The sequence below is a fragment of the Astatotilapia calliptera genome, chromosome 12 (assembly GCF_900246225.1).
Source record: "Astatotilapia calliptera chromosome 12, fAstCal1.2, whole genome shotgun sequence".
Taxonomy (NCBI): domain Eukaryota; kingdom Metazoa; phylum Chordata; class Actinopteri; order Cichliformes; family Cichlidae; genus Astatotilapia; species Astatotilapia calliptera.
The window spans coordinates 24,273,187-24,290,417 of record NC_039313.1 but is presented as its reverse complement, the minus strand read 5'-3'; the positions used below and the strand labels follow the sequence as shown (position 1 = coordinate 24,290,417).

General features: G+C 44.0%; 2 protein-coding genes across 3 annotated transcripts; one reads left to right on the top strand and one right to left on the bottom strand.

Moving 5' to 3' along the window:
- Positions 1 to 427: 427 nt before the first annotated feature.
- snrnp200 (small nuclear ribonucleoprotein 200 (U5)) lies at positions 428 to 14,375 on the top strand. 2 transcript variants are annotated; one of them, XM_026186652.1, is made up of 45 exons: positions 428 to 580; positions 670 to 813; positions 1,032 to 1,195; positions 2,085 to 2,256; positions 2,346 to 2,538; positions 2,635 to 2,690; positions 2,772 to 2,870; positions 2,979 to 3,131; positions 3,222 to 3,321; positions 3,409 to 3,545; positions 3,626 to 3,703; positions 3,822 to 3,995; positions 4,128 to 4,265; positions 4,351 to 4,506; positions 4,598 to 4,768; positions 4,855 to 5,048; positions 5,151 to 5,274; positions 6,074 to 6,223; positions 6,324 to 6,566; positions 6,662 to 6,850; positions 6,945 to 7,142; positions 7,234 to 7,386; positions 7,470 to 7,550; positions 7,714 to 7,797; positions 7,945 to 8,051; positions 8,135 to 8,253; positions 8,342 to 8,496; positions 8,694 to 8,883; positions 8,974 to 9,147; positions 9,276 to 9,436; positions 9,551 to 9,778; positions 9,892 to 10,083; positions 10,207 to 10,385; positions 10,489 to 10,640; positions 10,762 to 10,870; positions 10,983 to 11,091; positions 11,170 to 11,359; positions 11,446 to 11,610; positions 11,715 to 11,836; positions 11,936 to 12,079; positions 12,809 to 12,985; positions 13,076 to 13,236; positions 13,352 to 13,433; positions 13,527 to 13,619; positions 13,701 to 14,375. In XM_026186652.1, exons 2-45 carry the CDS (start codon positions 769 to 771, stop codon positions 13,848 to 13,850), a joined length of 6,411 nt encoding a protein of 2,136 aa, XP_026042437.1. In that variant the 5' UTR covers positions 428 to 580; positions 670 to 768; the 3' UTR covers positions 13,851 to 14,375. The 2 variants fall into 2 exon arrangements, with proteins under 2 accessions (XP_026042437.1, XP_026042436.1); XM_026186651.1 differs by having other exon boundaries at positions 428 to 813.
- On the bottom strand, positions 14,372 to 17,116 carry ciao1 (cytosolic iron-sulfur assembly component 1). Its single transcript, XM_026186653.1, has 7 exons — positions 16,683 to 17,116; positions 16,426 to 16,574; positions 16,222 to 16,333; positions 16,045 to 16,133; positions 15,748 to 15,949; positions 15,593 to 15,659; positions 14,372 to 14,817 (listed from the first exon to the last, which is right to left on the bottom strand). Exons 1-7 carry the CDS (start codon positions 16,819 to 16,821, stop codon positions 14,583 to 14,585), a joined length of 993 nt encoding a protein of 330 aa, XP_026042438.1. The 5' UTR covers positions 16,822 to 17,116; the 3' UTR covers positions 14,372 to 14,582.
- Between the last annotated feature and the right edge of the window lie 115 nt (positions 17,117 to 17,231).

Sequence of the window (17,231 nt, the reverse complement as noted above, 5' to 3'; positions counted from 1 at the left end):
GACATCCTCCATTATATGGAACTTGGCCTTCAATTTGGAGATGGTACAAGAACTCACTCCAGATAATGCTACAACTAGGACACCAGCTTAAAGTTGCCCTATGGCACAGGCCCTATCCAGATCAGTCAAATGTGCCATGCTTGGAGCAGACACCAACTGAAACTGACTGCTGTAACAGGGTCCATGCTCACAGGTGGTGCTAATCAGCGTCTGACTGTCAACACCTGATTCTGGGGTACCAGATGCTAAAGCTAAAAAAGCTAAAGAAAGAAAGAAAGAAAGAAAGAAAGAAAGAAAGAAAGAAAGAAAGAAAGAAAGAAAGAAAGAAAGAAAGAAAGAAAGAAAGAAAGAAAGAAAGAAAGAAAGAAAGAAAGAAAGAAGCTGTTAGCAGAGGAGATTTGGCAAGTTTACATAAGTTTATATACCTATGAATACACCAAACAATAGGACATCGAAACGAAATAAACTTAGCCTGCAGGGGGCGCTGCTCCTTTGCCTCGCTGATCCTGCGCTGACCTTTGACAGCGGAAGAGGAAGAGCGCGGCTTGTTGTGCGCTCGTGTTAGCGGTGCTATTGTAACGTATGGGAAACGCATTTTGTTGTATGAAACTCGGACTTTTCAAAAACTGGCTAATGCTACAAGTTTAATCAGTGCACTCATGTTCACAGCGTCTCTTTAAGCAGGCAGAGTGAGGTCGACTCTGTGGATAATAACAGTCAGTTAGCCGTTTCACAAAGTGCGCTAAAACCTGAGGGAAAACCAGCACCATGGCGGATGTTACTGCTCGAAGCTTGCAGTACGAGTACAAAGCGGTGAGTGTATTTAGAGTGAGACAAAAAAATAAAAACAAAATCAGAGGCAGCGGTCGATATTCTGTAAAGTTATCAGGAAAGGTGTTTGGATTGTACTGTTTTTAATTGATATTTCTCCTTGTTTAGCTAGCCGTAGTGCTAACTAGCACTTACTTTAGCCTGTTGCAGCGCAGACTGATGTGTCTCATAATCACACTGTTTTTATGCCGAACTCTTAGAACTCTAACTTGGTGCTTCAAGCCGATCGCTCTCTGATCGACCGCACCCGGAGAGATGAGCCCACCGGTGAGGTGCTGTCCTTGGTCGGGAAGCTGGAGGGGACCAAGATGGGTGACAAGGCCCAGAGGACCAAACCTCAGAGGCTGGAGGAGAGACGAGAAAAGTCAGTGCATACAGCTACATATATTGTTCATGTGAAGTTAAAGCAATACATAATTTATATACACTACCGGCCACTTTGAAGTTCCTTTTCCCATTGTCATTAATGCAAATGTGCAATAGCTAATTACATGCCAGCATTTAAGCAATAAGGCATAGTCAACCTGCATATCAGAATGAAGAAGAAAGGTGGGGTGACTTTGAACATGTCTGAGTATGCAGAAAAGCATCTCTGAATGCACAACATATATGGATGGTATTATTTGGGATAAACAACATGAAAGCAAGACTGCTGATGGTCTAATAGTGTAGGGAATCTTTTTGTTTAAGTATCCCATTATAATTGCAGTGTACCTTAATCTGACAGCTGTTTATAGCAGGATAACGCACTATGTCACAAAGCTCAAATAGTCTTAAACTGGTTTCTTAAACATGTCAGTCCAATAGAGCACCTCTGGGATGTGGAGGAACAGGAGATTTGCATTATGGATGATGTATAGTTGTCCAATCTGCAGCTACTGTGCGATGCTGTCATGTCAGTGTGGCCCCAACTCTCTGAGAAATATTGGCTTTAACTTGTTGAATCTATAGTTTGAAGGCAAAACTGGTTGATTTAAAACAAAACAAAACAATCCGGTATTAAAAATCACTTCATTAGTTCCACGTGACAACTTAATTTTGAAAAACTGAAAATAAAAGCATGGGGAAGAATAGCTGTCAAGTTTGATGTGTCTTCAAGGCCATTCTCAAGAAAAAAGAGAAAAAGTGAACATATGTGACATGCCTTGGAAGATGTTTGCCACTCAAATGGCCAAACATGGCTCTGCTGTTAACATATGATCTTTTTTTTTTTTTGTTAATCTTTTTTTTAAATTATTATTATTTTTATCCAGGAGAAGAAAAAGAGATGAAGACAGACACGACATTAACAAAATGAAGGGCTTTACCCTTCTATCTGAAGGCATTGATGAGATGGTGGGCATTGTGTACAAACCAAAAACCAAAGAGACCAGAGAAACATATGAAGTGTTACTGAGCTTCATCCATGCTGCTTTGGGAGATCAGGTCAGCGAACGCCACAACTGCTTTCTTGAAATATTCTGTTTCTGTTACATCTTGCGTGTTTTACTCACTATCTCATTACATTTTTACAGCCGCGTGATATTCTCTGTGGAGCAGCTGATGAAGTTCTGGCTGTGCTCAAGAATGACAAAATGAGGGACAAAGAGAGGCGACGGGAAGTAGAGCAGCTTCTCGGACCTGCTGATGACACGCGCTACCACGTCTTAGTCAATCTGGGCAAAAAGATCACAGACTACGGGGGGGACAAAGACTTGCAGAATATGGGTAAGCACGTTCAAAGTAACTGTGAAATGAAAACTGTACAAGATCCATCAGTTTTCCCTAAAAATATTCATTATGTGCGGTATTTTCTATCCACAGATGACAACATTGACGAGACATATGGTGTCAATGTTCAGTTTGAATCTGATGAGGAGGTGAGGCTTGCGGCTCTTAAGATTTACAGCTGAGCACATTGATGAGTTTGTGTCACTGACTTTTCCTGTCTTAACATACAGGAAGTTGATGAAGACCAGTATGGCGAGGTACGAGATGAACACTCAGATGAAGACAGTGAAGGAGTGGAGGCAGCTGTGGATTCCACTCTCTCAGCTAATGTAAGTTTCCATTAATGGCATTACTGTATTAAGCCCATGTTTGTATTTAGTCTTTGTGAGATATTGCAACTATGCTGCACAGTAACTAATAAATTACCTTTCACTTAGCTCGGTGGTGCGGGTGACGTGATGACAGTGAAGAAGAAAGATTTACATCCTCGAGACATCGACGCCTTTTGGCTCCAGCGTCAGCTCAGCCGGTTCTACGATGACGCCATTGTCTCACAAAAAAAGGCAGATGAGGTCTTAGAAATCCTCAAGGTAGGTTTGTGACGTTCCCTGTGCTTTTGTTTGTTTAGAGCAGGTAAGTTTGTATTTGTCAACATCATTCTTTCGTCTCTTATTTTACAGACCGCCAGTGACGACAGAGAATGTGAAAACCAGCTGGTGTTGCTGCTCGGCTTCAACACCTTTGATTTCATTAAAATCCTGCGTCAGCATCGTCGCATGAGTAAGTCTGCTTTGTTGAGTGAAACTGTTACAGAGCTAATGTCTTTGAAAATGTACTGATTTCTTTCTCTTCCCCCTTGACACACAGTCCAGTACTGTACCATGCTGGCAAGTGCTCAGAGTGAGGCAGAAAAGGAGCGCATCATAGGAAAGATGGAGTCTGATCAGGAGCTGTCAAAGATTCTCTACCAGCTGCAAGAGACGGAGAAGGAGGATATTATTCGAGTAAGGAGGCTTGATTGTGAGATTATGTGAACTCTTTGTGAGTCTCAGTTTGTCACATTATTTATTTTTGTGTCCTTTAGGAAGAGCGGTCTCGCAGAGAGAGAGTGAGGAAGTCCCGTGTTGATGACTTGGAAGCAATGGACATAGACCATGGAGAGGTATATAACACTTTCAGTATATTAAGTACAAATCATCCTGTCAGGAACATTACTTGTTGTCAGTTTTCTTTTAGACATTTCTAAACGGCATAGGAAAATTGTCCTTTCTGTCCTACAGTCAGTGGCCCCTCGACAGCTGCTAGACCTTGACGACCTGACTTTCAGTCAGGGGAGCCATTTCATGGCCAACAAGCGTTGCCAGCTGCCAGATGGCTCTTTTCGTAAACAGCGCAAGGGCTATGAAGAAGTCCACGTACCTGCCCTCAAACCTAAACCCTTTGCTGAAGATGAGGTTTGTCAGTTATGTTTCTTCATGGGAGCATTTTAATTGTCCAACTGAGCAGCAGCTGAGGAAAAATAATAGTAATAAGTAGCATATAACTGTGTTAGGATCCTACAGTCAGCACTGTTTTTGTGTCATCAGGTACTTGTTCCCATTGAGAAGTTGCCCAAGTATGCCCAGGCTGGATTTGAAGGCTTTAAAACCCTGAATCGCATTCAGAGCAAGCTGTTCAAGACCACCATGGAGACAGATGAGAACCTGCTAGTCTGTGCTCCAACGGTGAGCACGCTTTGTTAAAGCCAAAAGTGTGTCAGTACTTTGCCCCAGCTGGATTTTGTCTAATGAGTTTGTGTTGTGCACACAGGGAGCCGGTAAGACCAATGTCGCCCTGATGGCAATGCTGAGAGAAATTGGAAAGCACATCAACATTGATGGAACAATTAATGTGGACGACTTCAAAATCATCTACATAGCCCCCATGCGCTCTCTAGTACAGGAGATGGTGGGAAGTTTTAGTAAGGTGAGCCTTGTCTGTCCTGCGCGGCTTTCTTTGCATACTTGACCATCATCAGGGAGCACAAATCTGAAAACCTTTTCCATCCTTTTCCCAGCGTTTGGCAAGTTATGGCATCATAGTGTCCGAGCTGACGGGAGACCACCAGCTCTGTAAAGAGGAGATTAATGCCACTCAGATCATTGTCTGCACTCCAGAGAAATGGGACATCATCACTCGTAAAGGTGGTGAACGTACCTACACCCAGCTAGTGCGCCTCATTATCATAGTAAGTGAACAGTTTTGTCACTAAAAAGAGCAAATGTGCTAGTTGACTTGACTTTTAATGATGAACAATTTAATGTGGGTGTTCAGGATGAAATCCATCTGCTGCACGATGACCGTGGACCTGTGCTGGAATCTTTGGTGGCGAGGACCATCCGCAACGTGGAGCTGACCCAGGAGGATGTGCGTCTGCTGGGCCTCAGCGCCACACTGCCAAACTATGAAGACGTGGCTACCTGCCTGCGTGTCGATCCTGCCAAAGGGCTCTTCTACTTTGACAACAGGTGTGGTGCTTAAGCAAAAAAAAAGTTTTTATGATGATTTCTATGAACAGCTGTTTGTTTTCTCTTCCTTATTGCTTATTACTGTACCGCTTTTCTCTGTAGTTTCCGTCCCGTGCCCCTGGAGCAGACTTATGTTGGTATCACCGAGAAGAAGGCCATCAAGCGTTTCCAGATCATGAATGAGATTGTCTATGAAAAGATAATGGAGCATGCTGGAAAGAACCAAGTGAGTCCTGTTTGAATTGTTCTTCCAAAGTGATATAATTCGGTGACCTGAATTAGCCAAGCGTCATCTCAGATGTGTCTGCTAAAATATGTTTTACTGCCAACTGAGCTTTGTAAATGCTACTGACCTCATTTTAATTAGACACCTCTTTATTTTTTTCCTATTCATTTATTTATTTTTGCTGGATAAGCACAAACTTAGATTTTTGAAACCGGGGACTCCTAACACTGTCTTCTCAGTCACAGTCTGCACTTCGCCTCTATCGTATAAACCTCTTCTGCAAGAAAACCACAACTCCTGTTTTTGTTTTTTATCATTTTTGCCCTCCAGTGAAAAACAAGACATTTGACATTGTGCTGCTTTCATTGTTGTTACTATGTGGCTTATGTTATAAATTGATCCCACACTCATGTTTCCATATCCATGCATTTTACATCTGCCCTAAAAAGCGACAGTTCACTCACTGTTAAGTGATCAGTATATCAAGATAAAGGAAAGAGGTGAAGCCCAACAAAATATCAAGAGGAAGTAGATTTCCATAGATAAACCTGCAGGTTACTACTCTCTGTAACTCTCCTCTCTGGCTCCCAGAGGTGGAGGGTCGAGGTCCCTCTAAACCCGGGCCTCCTTTCAGCCCTGTGTCCACACAGACCTTTCCAGTGTGTAGGTGCTCTTGTGTGTTTACACACAGGGAACTCACAGGTTTTGAATGCAACTTCTTACTTCAGTGTTGTTTCTCTAAAAAATCTACAGCACTGCGTTACCAAATCTGAAAGCCTTACTTTTTTCCTCCCATCAGGTTCTAGTGTTTGTCCATTCCAGGAAGGAGACAGGGAAAACTGCCAGGGCCATAAGGGACATGTGCCTGGAGAAGGACACTCTGGGTCTTTTCCTCCGAGAGGGTTCTGCATCTACTGAAGTGTTGAGAACTGAGGCGGAGCAGTGCAAGGTGAGCAAATGTCATTAACTGGAAACGTTTTTTTAAAACTCTTGTGTGGTAAATGCTTTTAATACCAGAACTGAGTGCTAAATTTAACCTTCTTATGCAGAACCTAGAGCTGAAGGATTTGCTCCCATACGGCTTTGCAATCCACCACGCTGGTATGACCAGAGTCGACCGTACGCTGGTGGAGGATTTGTTTGCCGATCGACATATCCAGGTTCTGGTGTCTACAGCTACTTTGGCTTGGGGTGTCAATCTGCCTGCACATACTGTCATCATCAAAGGGACCCAAGTGTACAGCCCAGAGAAAGGCAGATGGACTGAACTGGGTGCCCTGGACATTTTACAGGTCAGCCCATCCTTTCTTGTTATCAAACATAGTAACGGCTGCTTTAGTTTGCAGCTTCACTAACTCTTATTTATCGAAAATGTGTTTGATTCCAGATGCTTGGTCGAGCTGGCCGTCCTCAGTATGACACCAAAGGAGAGGGAATCCTGATCACGTCTCACGGAGAGCTGCAGTATTATCTGTCCCTGCTGAACCAGCAGCTGCCCATTGAGAGTCAGATGGTGGGCAAGCTGGCTGACATGCTCAATGCAGAGATAGTACTGGGAAATGTGCAGAATGTAAAGGTGAGTGTCCTGAAATGTACATGTAGCTATTTAAGACAGAAGGATCTAATTTTCCTCATTGCTTTAAGTTTCAATTTCTCAAATTTGTTATTAGGATGCTGTGAACTGGCTTGGCTACACGTATCTCTATGTGCGCATGCTTCGCAACCCCACCCTGTATGGTGTTTCTCACGACGACCGGAGTACAGACCCCCTGCTGGAGAGGCGCAGGATGGACTTGGTGCACACAGCAGCCAACATCCTGGACAAGAACAGTCTCATCAAATATGACAAGAGGACCGGCAGCTTCCAGGTATGCACATCTCAGCTGAGTGTTGGTCGTTTTATTCTTGGTTGTAGATATACTGATTAGAAGCTTCACTTTTTTGTCTCTTCACCCAAAGGTTACAGACCTGGGCCGCATTGCCAGTCACTTCTACATCACCCACGACTCAATCCAAACCTACAACCAGCTGCTGAAACCGACGCTCAGCGAGATCGAACTCTTCCGAGTGTTCTCACTGTCCTCCGAGTTCAGGAACATCACAGTGAGAGAGGTATGCTGACCCCCCACACAGCAACGATGGTTTAAATATTAGATCTAAAATGAAGAAAAGCAACATACAGCTTTATCTTGTAGGAAGAAAAACTGGAGCTTCAAAAGTTACTGGAAAGAGTTCCTATCCCTGTGAAGGAAAGCATTGAGGAGCCCAGTGCGAAGGTAAAGACAACCAGTGATGGTGTTTATGAAACGCAAAATATGATCTGCTTGGTTTCCAGAAAATGCACACTGTGCTTTTATAAAGAGAAACATTACTTAACATTTGGAGTGGTTTGCAAATTGCAGTAAATAATATTTCGTGTGCTTTGTGTTCTCATTTCAGATCAACGTGCTGCTCCAGGCATACATCTCTCAGCTGAAGCTCGAAGGCTTTGCTCTCATGGCTGATATGGTGTATGTAACACAGGTACAGAAACGGCGTACTTCCGTTATTGATTTACTTTTCCATGTTTCCCTATATGCTTATTTAAAATTTTTATTTCATTTTAGCTTGAAGGAAAAGTCCCAGGCTTGATATAATTTATAGAAATTTCCTTGTATATTCTTCCTGCAGAGTGCTGGGCGATTGATGCGGGCCATATTTGAGATTGTGCTAAGCAGAGGCTGGGCTCAGCTCACAGACAAGACCTTGAATCTCTGCAAGATGATCGATAAGAGAATGTAAGCTCTTTCTTCACTCCTAGATTAACACTGCCTTTGCTTGGTCAAAGCTACAGGCATCTGATACTCTGTCCTCTGTGCAGGTGGCAGTCCATGTCTCCTCTGCGTCAGTTCAAGAAGCTGCCAGAGGAAGTGATCAAGAAGATTGAGAAGAAAAACTTCCCATTTGAGCGACTCTACGACCTGAACCACAACGAGATTGGTGAGTTTCCTTCCTCTGTGTTACGGTTTCTGAATTTTTTCCTCAGCCTGGAGAGTAATTAAAAACCTCCTGGATGTTTGGTTTCTAGGTGAACTGATCCGAATGCCAAAGATGGGGAAGACTATTCACAAATATGTCCACCAGTTCCCCAAGCTGGACTTGGCCGTTCATGTGCAGCCCATCACTCGCTCCACACTCAAAGTGGAGCTTACAGTCACACCCGACTTCCAGTGGGATGACAAGGTCAGGACTTAGATCTATAATGGGATGCTAATCAGACAGTTTTTCCAATACTGTTGTACTCGGGGGGGGCAAAATCAGGGTATTGGTCCCAGTATGTTGACTGCACCCTTAATCCCTGAAAAAAATGATCAGCCCAGAGAACACACTGAACTCTCTAACTTTCTATACTCCTGACTTACTTTCGTTTTCCTGTTTAGATTCACGGGTCGTCTGAGGCTTTCTGGATCCTTGTTGAGGACGTGGACAGTGAGGTCATCCTCCACCATGAGTATTTCCTCCTCAAAGCCAAGTACGCCCAGGATGAGCATCTTGTGACTTTCTTTGTCCCGGTGTTTGAGCCTCTTCCACCGCAGTACTTCATCCGTGTGGTCTCAGACCGCTGGCTGTGTAAGTGCTTTGATTAAAAAGTGTCATAGCTTCACATCACAATCATGTCAGCATTTTAATTCATGTTTGTTTCTTTTGTTTTTCCCCAAGCCTGCGAGACTCAACTCCCAGTATCTTTCCGTCACCTTATCCTACCAGAGAAGTACCCCCCACCCACTGAGCTGCTGGACCTCCAGCCTCTTCCTGTCACTGCCCTCAGGAACTCTGCCTTTGAGGCGCTCTACCAGAACAAGTTCCCCTTCTTCAACCCCATTCAGACACAAGGTAGAGACTACATGCTGTTCTCCTTAATCCAATTTCATCGTCATTTAAAAGTTGCTTCCCCGTTAGGAACAGTGGTCTGTTTTCACAAAATTTTCTTCACCCATTTTTTTTTACTTTTACTCCCGCAGTCTTCAATGCTGTGTACAACAGTGATGATAACGTGTTTGTGGGAGCTCCCACTGGCAGTGGAAAGACCATCTGTGCAGAGTTTGCCATTCTGAGAATGCTGCTGCACAATGCAGAAGGTCGCTGTGTCTACATCACCCCAATGGAAGCACTGGCTGAACAGGTCTGAATTAAATTAGATTTTGGAGCGCACCTATGAAAACTGGCAAACTGTTTTTCTTCCAGCTTGATTCTGTTAGATCTAAAACTGACATGAGTGTGGTTATCCTTGTCTCAGGTGTTTATTGACTGGCACCAGAAGTTCCAGGACATCCTGGACAAGAAAGTTGTGTTGCTGACAGGAGAGACTAGTACTGATCTGAAGCTCCTGGGAAAAGGTGACATTATTATCAGTACCCCTGATAAATGGGACATCCTGTCTCGTCGTTGGAAGCAGAGGAAGAACGTCCAGAACGTCAGCCTTTTCATTGTGGATGAGACGCACCTTATCGGAGGCGAAAATGGAGTAAGAACAGAATACTACTTGCTGCTGCGTGCGTGCGTGTGTGTGTGTGTGTGTGTGTGTGTGTGTGTGTGTGTGTGTGTGTTGTGTTAATGGATTTTGTTTCTTGTCATCAGCCTGTGTTGGAGGTCATCTGCTCCAGGATGAGATACATCTCTTCCCAGATTGAGCGTCCCATCCGTATCGTGGCCCTCAGCTCATCTTTGTCCAACGCCAAAGATGTGGCCCACTGGCTGGGCTGCAGCACCACAGCCACATTCAACTTCCATCCCAATGTCAGACCCGTGCCTCTGGAGCTGCACATCCAGGTCTGTAAACAGCATGTTAGTCAACAAAAAGAGAAATGTATTTCTTAAATTGATCAGTGCTCACAGCCAAGAAAGTACCTGTCAGGTTTCTGATTGGCTGTCAATCTTTTACTGTTTTTCTAGGGTTTCAATGTGAGTCATACTCAGACTCGCCTGCTGTCCATGGCGAAGCCGGTCTATCACGCCATCATGAAGCACTCTCCCTCGAAGCCAGCCGTGGTTTTCATCCCATCCCGCAGGCAGACTCGCCTCACAGCGATTGACATTCTCACTTTCTGTGCTGCTGATGTGGTTCCTCAGAGGTCAGTCAGCACGTCGAGATTTTCACCTTAGACAAATTCATGGAAATGATGCCAGCATCACATCTTCACACTGTGGTCAAAGAGTAAATGTCTGTCTCTGCAGGTTCCTGCATTGTGCTGAGAAAGACCTGGCTCCATTCCTGGAGAAAATAAATGATTCTACTCTGAAAGAGACTCTGGCCAACGGCGTGGGATACTTGCACGAGGGCCTCTCTGCAACTGAACGCAGAATAGTGGAGCAGCTCTTCAACTCAGGTATGACTCACTTCTGCTGCACTTTGTGCTGGACAGGTAGGTGGTTTTTAGAAAAGGGGAAAAAACAAAATTGAGACTAATTTTTTATTCATTTTTTCCTTCTCTTCTTCTGCTTTGACAGGTGCTGTTCAGGTCGTCGTGTCCTCTCGTTCACTGTGCTGGGGCATCAACATCTCAGCACACCTTGTCATCGTCATGGACACCCAGTACTACAATGGCAAAATTCACGCGTAAGGCATCTTCTGTTTATACTGGCTTTTTTTTTTTGTTATATGAAACATATTTAATGAAGGTTAGTATGTACTCTGCTGGTGATATTGACTTTTTGCTTTCTTCTATCAGATATGTGGATTATCCCATATATGATGTCCTCCAGATGGTGGGCAAGGCAAACAGGCCAATGCTGGATGATGAGGGGCGCTGTGTAATCATGTGTCAAGGCTCTAAGAAGGTAGACAGACCTCAGTCACTTCTGGCTTTGAAACAATGACTGTACAACAGAACAAACCACTTTGTTTTTTCTTGATAGGATTTCTTCAAGAAGTTCCTGTACGAGCCGCTGCCGGTGGAGTCTCACTTGGATCATTGTCTCCACGACCATTTCAATGCTGAGATCGTCACCAAGACAATAGAGAACAAGCAGGATGCTGTCGACTACCTGACATGGACATTCCTTTACCGCCGTATGACCCAGAACCCCAACTACTACAACCTGCAAGGTGAGTCCCGTCCTTCAAAGGGAATAACCGACTTATACTTCGGATGTTGGGACCATGTTGAGCTGTGGCTTCTGTCCTCCTGACAGGCATGTCACATCGCCACCTGTCTGACCACCTGTCTGAGCTGGTGGAGAACACATTACACGACCTGGAGCAGTCCAAGTGCATCAGCATCGAGGATGAGCTGGATGTAGCACCACTCAATTTGGGCATGATTGCTGCCTACTATTACATCAACTACACCACCATCGGTTTGTGCTTGCACTTCCTGGATTTTTTGTATTTGTGTCATCATTCCTTCACGTATGTGTTCAACTCAAGCCTAACTGTGGTGCTTTGCTCTTGTGTCGTACAGAGCTCTTCAGCATGTCACTGAACGCCAAGACAAAGATCCGCGGCTTAATTGAGATCATCTCCAATGCTGCCGAGTATAAGAACATTCCCATCAGACACCACGAGGATGCACTTCTCCGACAGGTAAAGAAAGTGACGAGACTCAAAGAGAGCAGCATTAACACATCTGCAAAAAGACACCAAGATGAAATAACACACTTTTATGTGCTCTTTGCATTTCAGCTTGCACAGAAAGTGCCCCACAAGCTGAACAACCCGAAGTTCAATGACCCCCACGTGAAGACTAACCTGCTGCTGCAAGCCCATCTCTCCAGGATGCAGCTGAGCGCTGAGCTCCAGTCAGACACCGAGGAGATCCTCAGCAAGGTCCAGTTTTTTCTCTGTAAAGCCTAACAGTTATGTTTCTGGATTTTTATCCATCTATATGTTTTTGAACAAGCTATTACTTGCACAAAAAGCACACATATAAACAAAATGTGTCTTAAAAAGAATGAACAAAATCGCCAGACCAGTTACACACATCCAAAAAGACAACAAACAAACAAGGAAATGAGCAAGCTTCCATATTTGATACATAGGAAAGAAATTGCTGCCAGGTTTCAAAAAACAGTTAGGCTGATGTTTTAGTAAAACAGTTGTAAAACATACATGATGTCCTAAATCCACTGTACATGTGATGGAGGTGAGGAGTCCTCTTACTGTAGGATGAGCCTTCTTATCACATGAACAAAAGACTGCTTGTACCCTGTTCAGATTCACATTTCAAGGGCTTACACCAAAACATTGCTGTAATAGATTTTAGAAAGCATTTAAAAATTAGACAGGTAAATTTGTTAATTTTGGATTTGACTGAAATATATGACAAAGGCCCAAAAAGACTTTAGAATGATCCCATAGGGAGTGGGTTAGATCATGAGATCACTGTAAATCAGTGATTCCCAAAGTGAGTGCCGTGAGTGAAATTCAGTTTTAATTCATTTCAATTTTACTTACATAAACGCCAAATCACAACAGCAGTCGCCTCAAGATGCTTTATATTGGAAGGTATATTTGTACACTTGAAGAATATGTGTGTGTGTGTTGTCTTTTTTGTAGGCTGTCCGACTGATTCAGGCGTGCGTTGATGTGCTGTCCAGCAACGGTTGGCTGAGTCCTGCACTGGCTGCTATGGAGCTGGCTCAGATGGTCACTCAGGCCATGTGGTCCAAGGACTCGTACCTCAAACAGCTGCCATTCTTCACCTCGGAGCACATCAAGCGCTGCACAGAAAAGGTAAAATGATCCTAGGAAAGTCTGACTCTCACTTTAGTGTAGATGAATCTCATGCTGATTGAACGTGCTTCCGTTTCCTTTGCTCATAAGGGAGTGGAGAGCATCTTTGACATAATGGAAATGGAGGATGAAGACAGAAGCGCGTTGCTGCAGCTCTCGGATGCCCAGATGGCCGACGTGGCTCGCTTCTGTAACCGCTACCCCAACATCGAGCTGTCGTACGAAGTGGCAGAGAAGGACAGTGTCAAGAGGTACGTGTACAGTCTGGCAGCAGCACTTTTCGCTGCGTTTCCTGGAAATGAAAAATTACATTACAAAATTGCACAGATGGGTGGGAAATTGATCTCTTTCCATATTTATTCACAGTGGCAGTCCAGTTCTGGTTCAGGTTCAGCTGGAGAGAGAGGAGGAGGTAACGGGTCCAGTCATTGCACCGCTCTTTCCCCAGGTTAGTACTTTTCAAACACCTTCATGACGTATATATTTCTTTAATTTTCACCTTAATGACCAACTCTTGTGGAAATACTTGTCATTGTTATAGAAACGTGAGGAGGGCTGGTGGGTGGTGATCGGAGACCCCAAGTCTAACAGCCTGATCTCTATCAAGAGGCTGACTCTTCAGCAGAAAGCAAAGGTCAGTGAGTCATCTTGTAATAGCCAGAAATTATGTTTTAACCACCAGAGGCCTCACTTAGTTTATGTCCCTCCACCGCAGGTCAAGCTGGACTTTGTTGCCCCAGCGATGGGCATCCACAACTACACCTTGTACTTCATGAGTGACGCATATATGGGCTGTGACCAGGAGTACAAGTTCAGCATAGATGTAAAGGAGGCTGACAGTGATGGAGACAGCGACTCGGACTAATCAGAGACTTGATTATTTTCTTCAGCGGTTCTCTGATAGATTGGGATCAGTAGTTTTCTTTTTTTGCTGTAGATATCCAACCTGATTGACATTTCTTTACTTTGACTCTGCCATTACCATCTCTGCTCTTGTGAAAATAATGTTTGTTTTCAGTTGCTTCTTAGTTAAGTCCTCTAAATGATGCCAGTCCAAGAATATAGTGTACAGGATCTGTTTGTCCACATGTAGTACAGATACATGGCTACCCAAGCCCCAGTCTGTTTTCAGTATAAGAAGTTTAACACTTTGTACTTTTGTGTCAGTTTTGGGATCTGACAAAAATGTAATTGGCCATTGTGGATTAAAGAAACACATAAATCCTGGGGATGGTGCATCCTTAAACCAGGTAGGGTGTTTAAAAACAACTGTCCGGTTATATTTTGGATTGAAATCATTTTATTATGAAATTTAATCCTTGGACTGGTTGAAGTGTTTTACTATGATGTGCTGTCTGAAATGCTTTTGCAATAAAAAGGAGAGGAAACATTTTTCACTTTATTTTATAGTTAAACATGTTATTTCTATTAATTCTCAGTGGCGCTGCTACTCAAAGCACATGAAGCAGTATTCTCAGCATGGACACAGATGAGCGCTGATGTCAAGCAGAATCCTGATGAGCTATAAAATAATGATCTGTGGTGAATGCCGCAGAAAGTTCCCAATTTAACACACAACTATGCACTCCAGGGATGTTCATTCCTCTTCTTGGAACTTCCAAATGGCGATTTCTCCGTTATCGCTGCACGAAGCCAGGAATCCCGCCTCCTTTGGGTTCCAGGACACACAGTTAACATCTTGGTTGTGAGCTCTGGCCACCTGAGCAGCCAGTGAGAATACCGGCTCCTCGGGATTGGCCGTCTCATCCTCCTTGAAAACTCGCACTGCGTCATCACCAGAGGCAGTTGCTAAAGCGCCAGTCAGCCGACACCTGCAGAAAGATTTGGGTTCACTGTGACGTCTAACAATGACAAATGCACATGGAGACCACATCTTTGGGATTTCTGGTGATCAATTAACCTCCACTTTATGTTTGCGCATAATTTCTGGACACAGAGCAACATATATTCCTCAAATGTAACCATACTGCATTGTTATGGAGAAATTACAAGTTGTGGAACAATTACCCCGTTGCTATTGCAAGTTGATCTTAAATGTGACAACCAGACTAAAGGTCAGTAAATTCAAGAACACATTCAGCTGAATTCTGTTTTCTTACACCCACCAATTCAAGTGCATAATCCTAACTACAGTTTTTGCCTCAAAAACTGCCATTAATCTGTAGCTACTGTACACAGATAGCAAAAGTTGGATCCATCCAAGTCTTTTTCTTATCTGGGTATGCTGCTGATTGTCAGGTGAGATGTGTGCTAATTTTTGTCTTATTGCACCCATCTGCTGGTAGCCCGCGTTTGTGAAAGGTTATAAAACATGTATGATCCTTTATATCTTTAGTCTGAAGGTGAAAACACAAATTGCCTCCACACCACATGAATGCCCCGTCCTTTAGCATACTATATATCTAGTTTAGAAGTTTATGAGAATGCATCAATTCGTTGGAAGATGTAATTACACACTAATAAATGTATATTTATCAGCACAATGGGGATTTTTTTTTCCATTAAATGACTTCAAACAATGACTGATTGCACCTTTAATGATTGACTGAAGCATTCCTACAAGAGTCTATTACAAATTTGTCTTACCAGGAGACATCATACACCGCTCGTCCATGGTACCCAGACAGAGTGCAAACACACTTCCACGACAAATCTTAAACAGGAGACCAGAAAAAACATACACATTACTGTCGATATTTTTATTACCACATTGATTTATGATAAAACTAATGCTGACTCACCCTGTCCACTTTCAGCTGGATACTCTCTCCAGATCTTCACAGTGCGGTCATCGCTGCACGAAGCCAGCCTCTGACCATCTGCATCAAAACACAAACTCCACACTGTGGACGTGTGTCCCTGTAAGGTGGCCCGGCACTCCCAGTCATCATCCTCTTCTTTGTAAAGGCAAATGTTGTTGTCATAGCTGGCTGAGGCCAGGAGCTGTACAATCACACGGTGAGTGCAGGGTCACGTGGTGTTACAACAGGAGATGGAAAAAAAAAACATTCATGTGGACAGATCCGAATGAGACCTACCTCCTGGGTCGGGTGCCAGACAACGTGCTTGACATCTTGCGTGTGAGAGTTCACAACTGTAACACATTCATACTCGTCTTCTTCATCCACTGCAGAGCAGGAAGAGACATGGTCAAGTTTAGAAACAGGCAATGGTGCAGATCAGTATGTGCAATTTAGGCGCTCTTTAACACAAACCTTCCCAAACCCAGACGCTCTTGTCTCGGCTACATGTGGCTAGAAGATTCCCTGAAGGGGCCCACGCCACGCACTTGACCTCGTTTTCGTGTCCTTCCAGCACAGTCAAACTCTAGGAGACAAAGCGTGGGTAACAATCTGCAGAGATGCAGCATTTCTAAGGCATGCCATTTAACACACTGAACAGGAGACCTGTCATCTGACCTCAAAGTCATCGTTCTTCTTTTTCCAGATGCAAGTGGTAGCATCAAAGCTGGCAGAGGCCAGATAATTCCCACATGGAGACCAAGCCACTTTCCTCACAGTGCGCTGGTGTCCATCCTGCAACACGTTCTTACATATCCAGGAGTCACCTGAAAAATGAGAGCCAGGTAGAGGGGTGAAGGATGTCAACTACTGTACTATAATGCTTATGCGACTGAGGCTGGGGGTGTCTGTGGTTCAGTTCACGGAGAGCTCACCTTCTTTCCCCCATATCCGGATGGTCTTGTCGCCCCCACATGAGGCCAGAAGCGTCCCGTTGGGGCTCCAGCTGACGAACCAGCAGCGGGAGTCCGGGTGTGCGCTCAACCTCTGAACCAGGGACAGAGCCTCCTTCATGGTCGAATTGGGGAAATACTTCCGAGTCGTTGTCACTGACACTTAGCCGAGAAACGAGACAGGAAATGGCCCGAAACACCAAAAGCAGACAGAGAGCAGCAGCAGCACTACGTAAACCCTAAACCACAGTCAACACCCAGGGCACGGATACAAAGAATTGCCGTATCTGCGCTAAACACAGCCTGTAACTAGCACCAAACAACAAAGTGCATAAGTTCACAACATCAGCGGTGACCAAAATGCCGCCATCTTTGCTTATATAGTCCCCGCGCTGCATTGTGGGTTGCAGTTTCGTGGTCTTTTTTTTTTTTTTTTTTTTTTTTTTTACCGTCGGCAAATTTCACGTAAAAAACAATTACGTGAAATTTACGGTGCTTTATTTTATGTTGTATTTTATTGTATGTATTCTA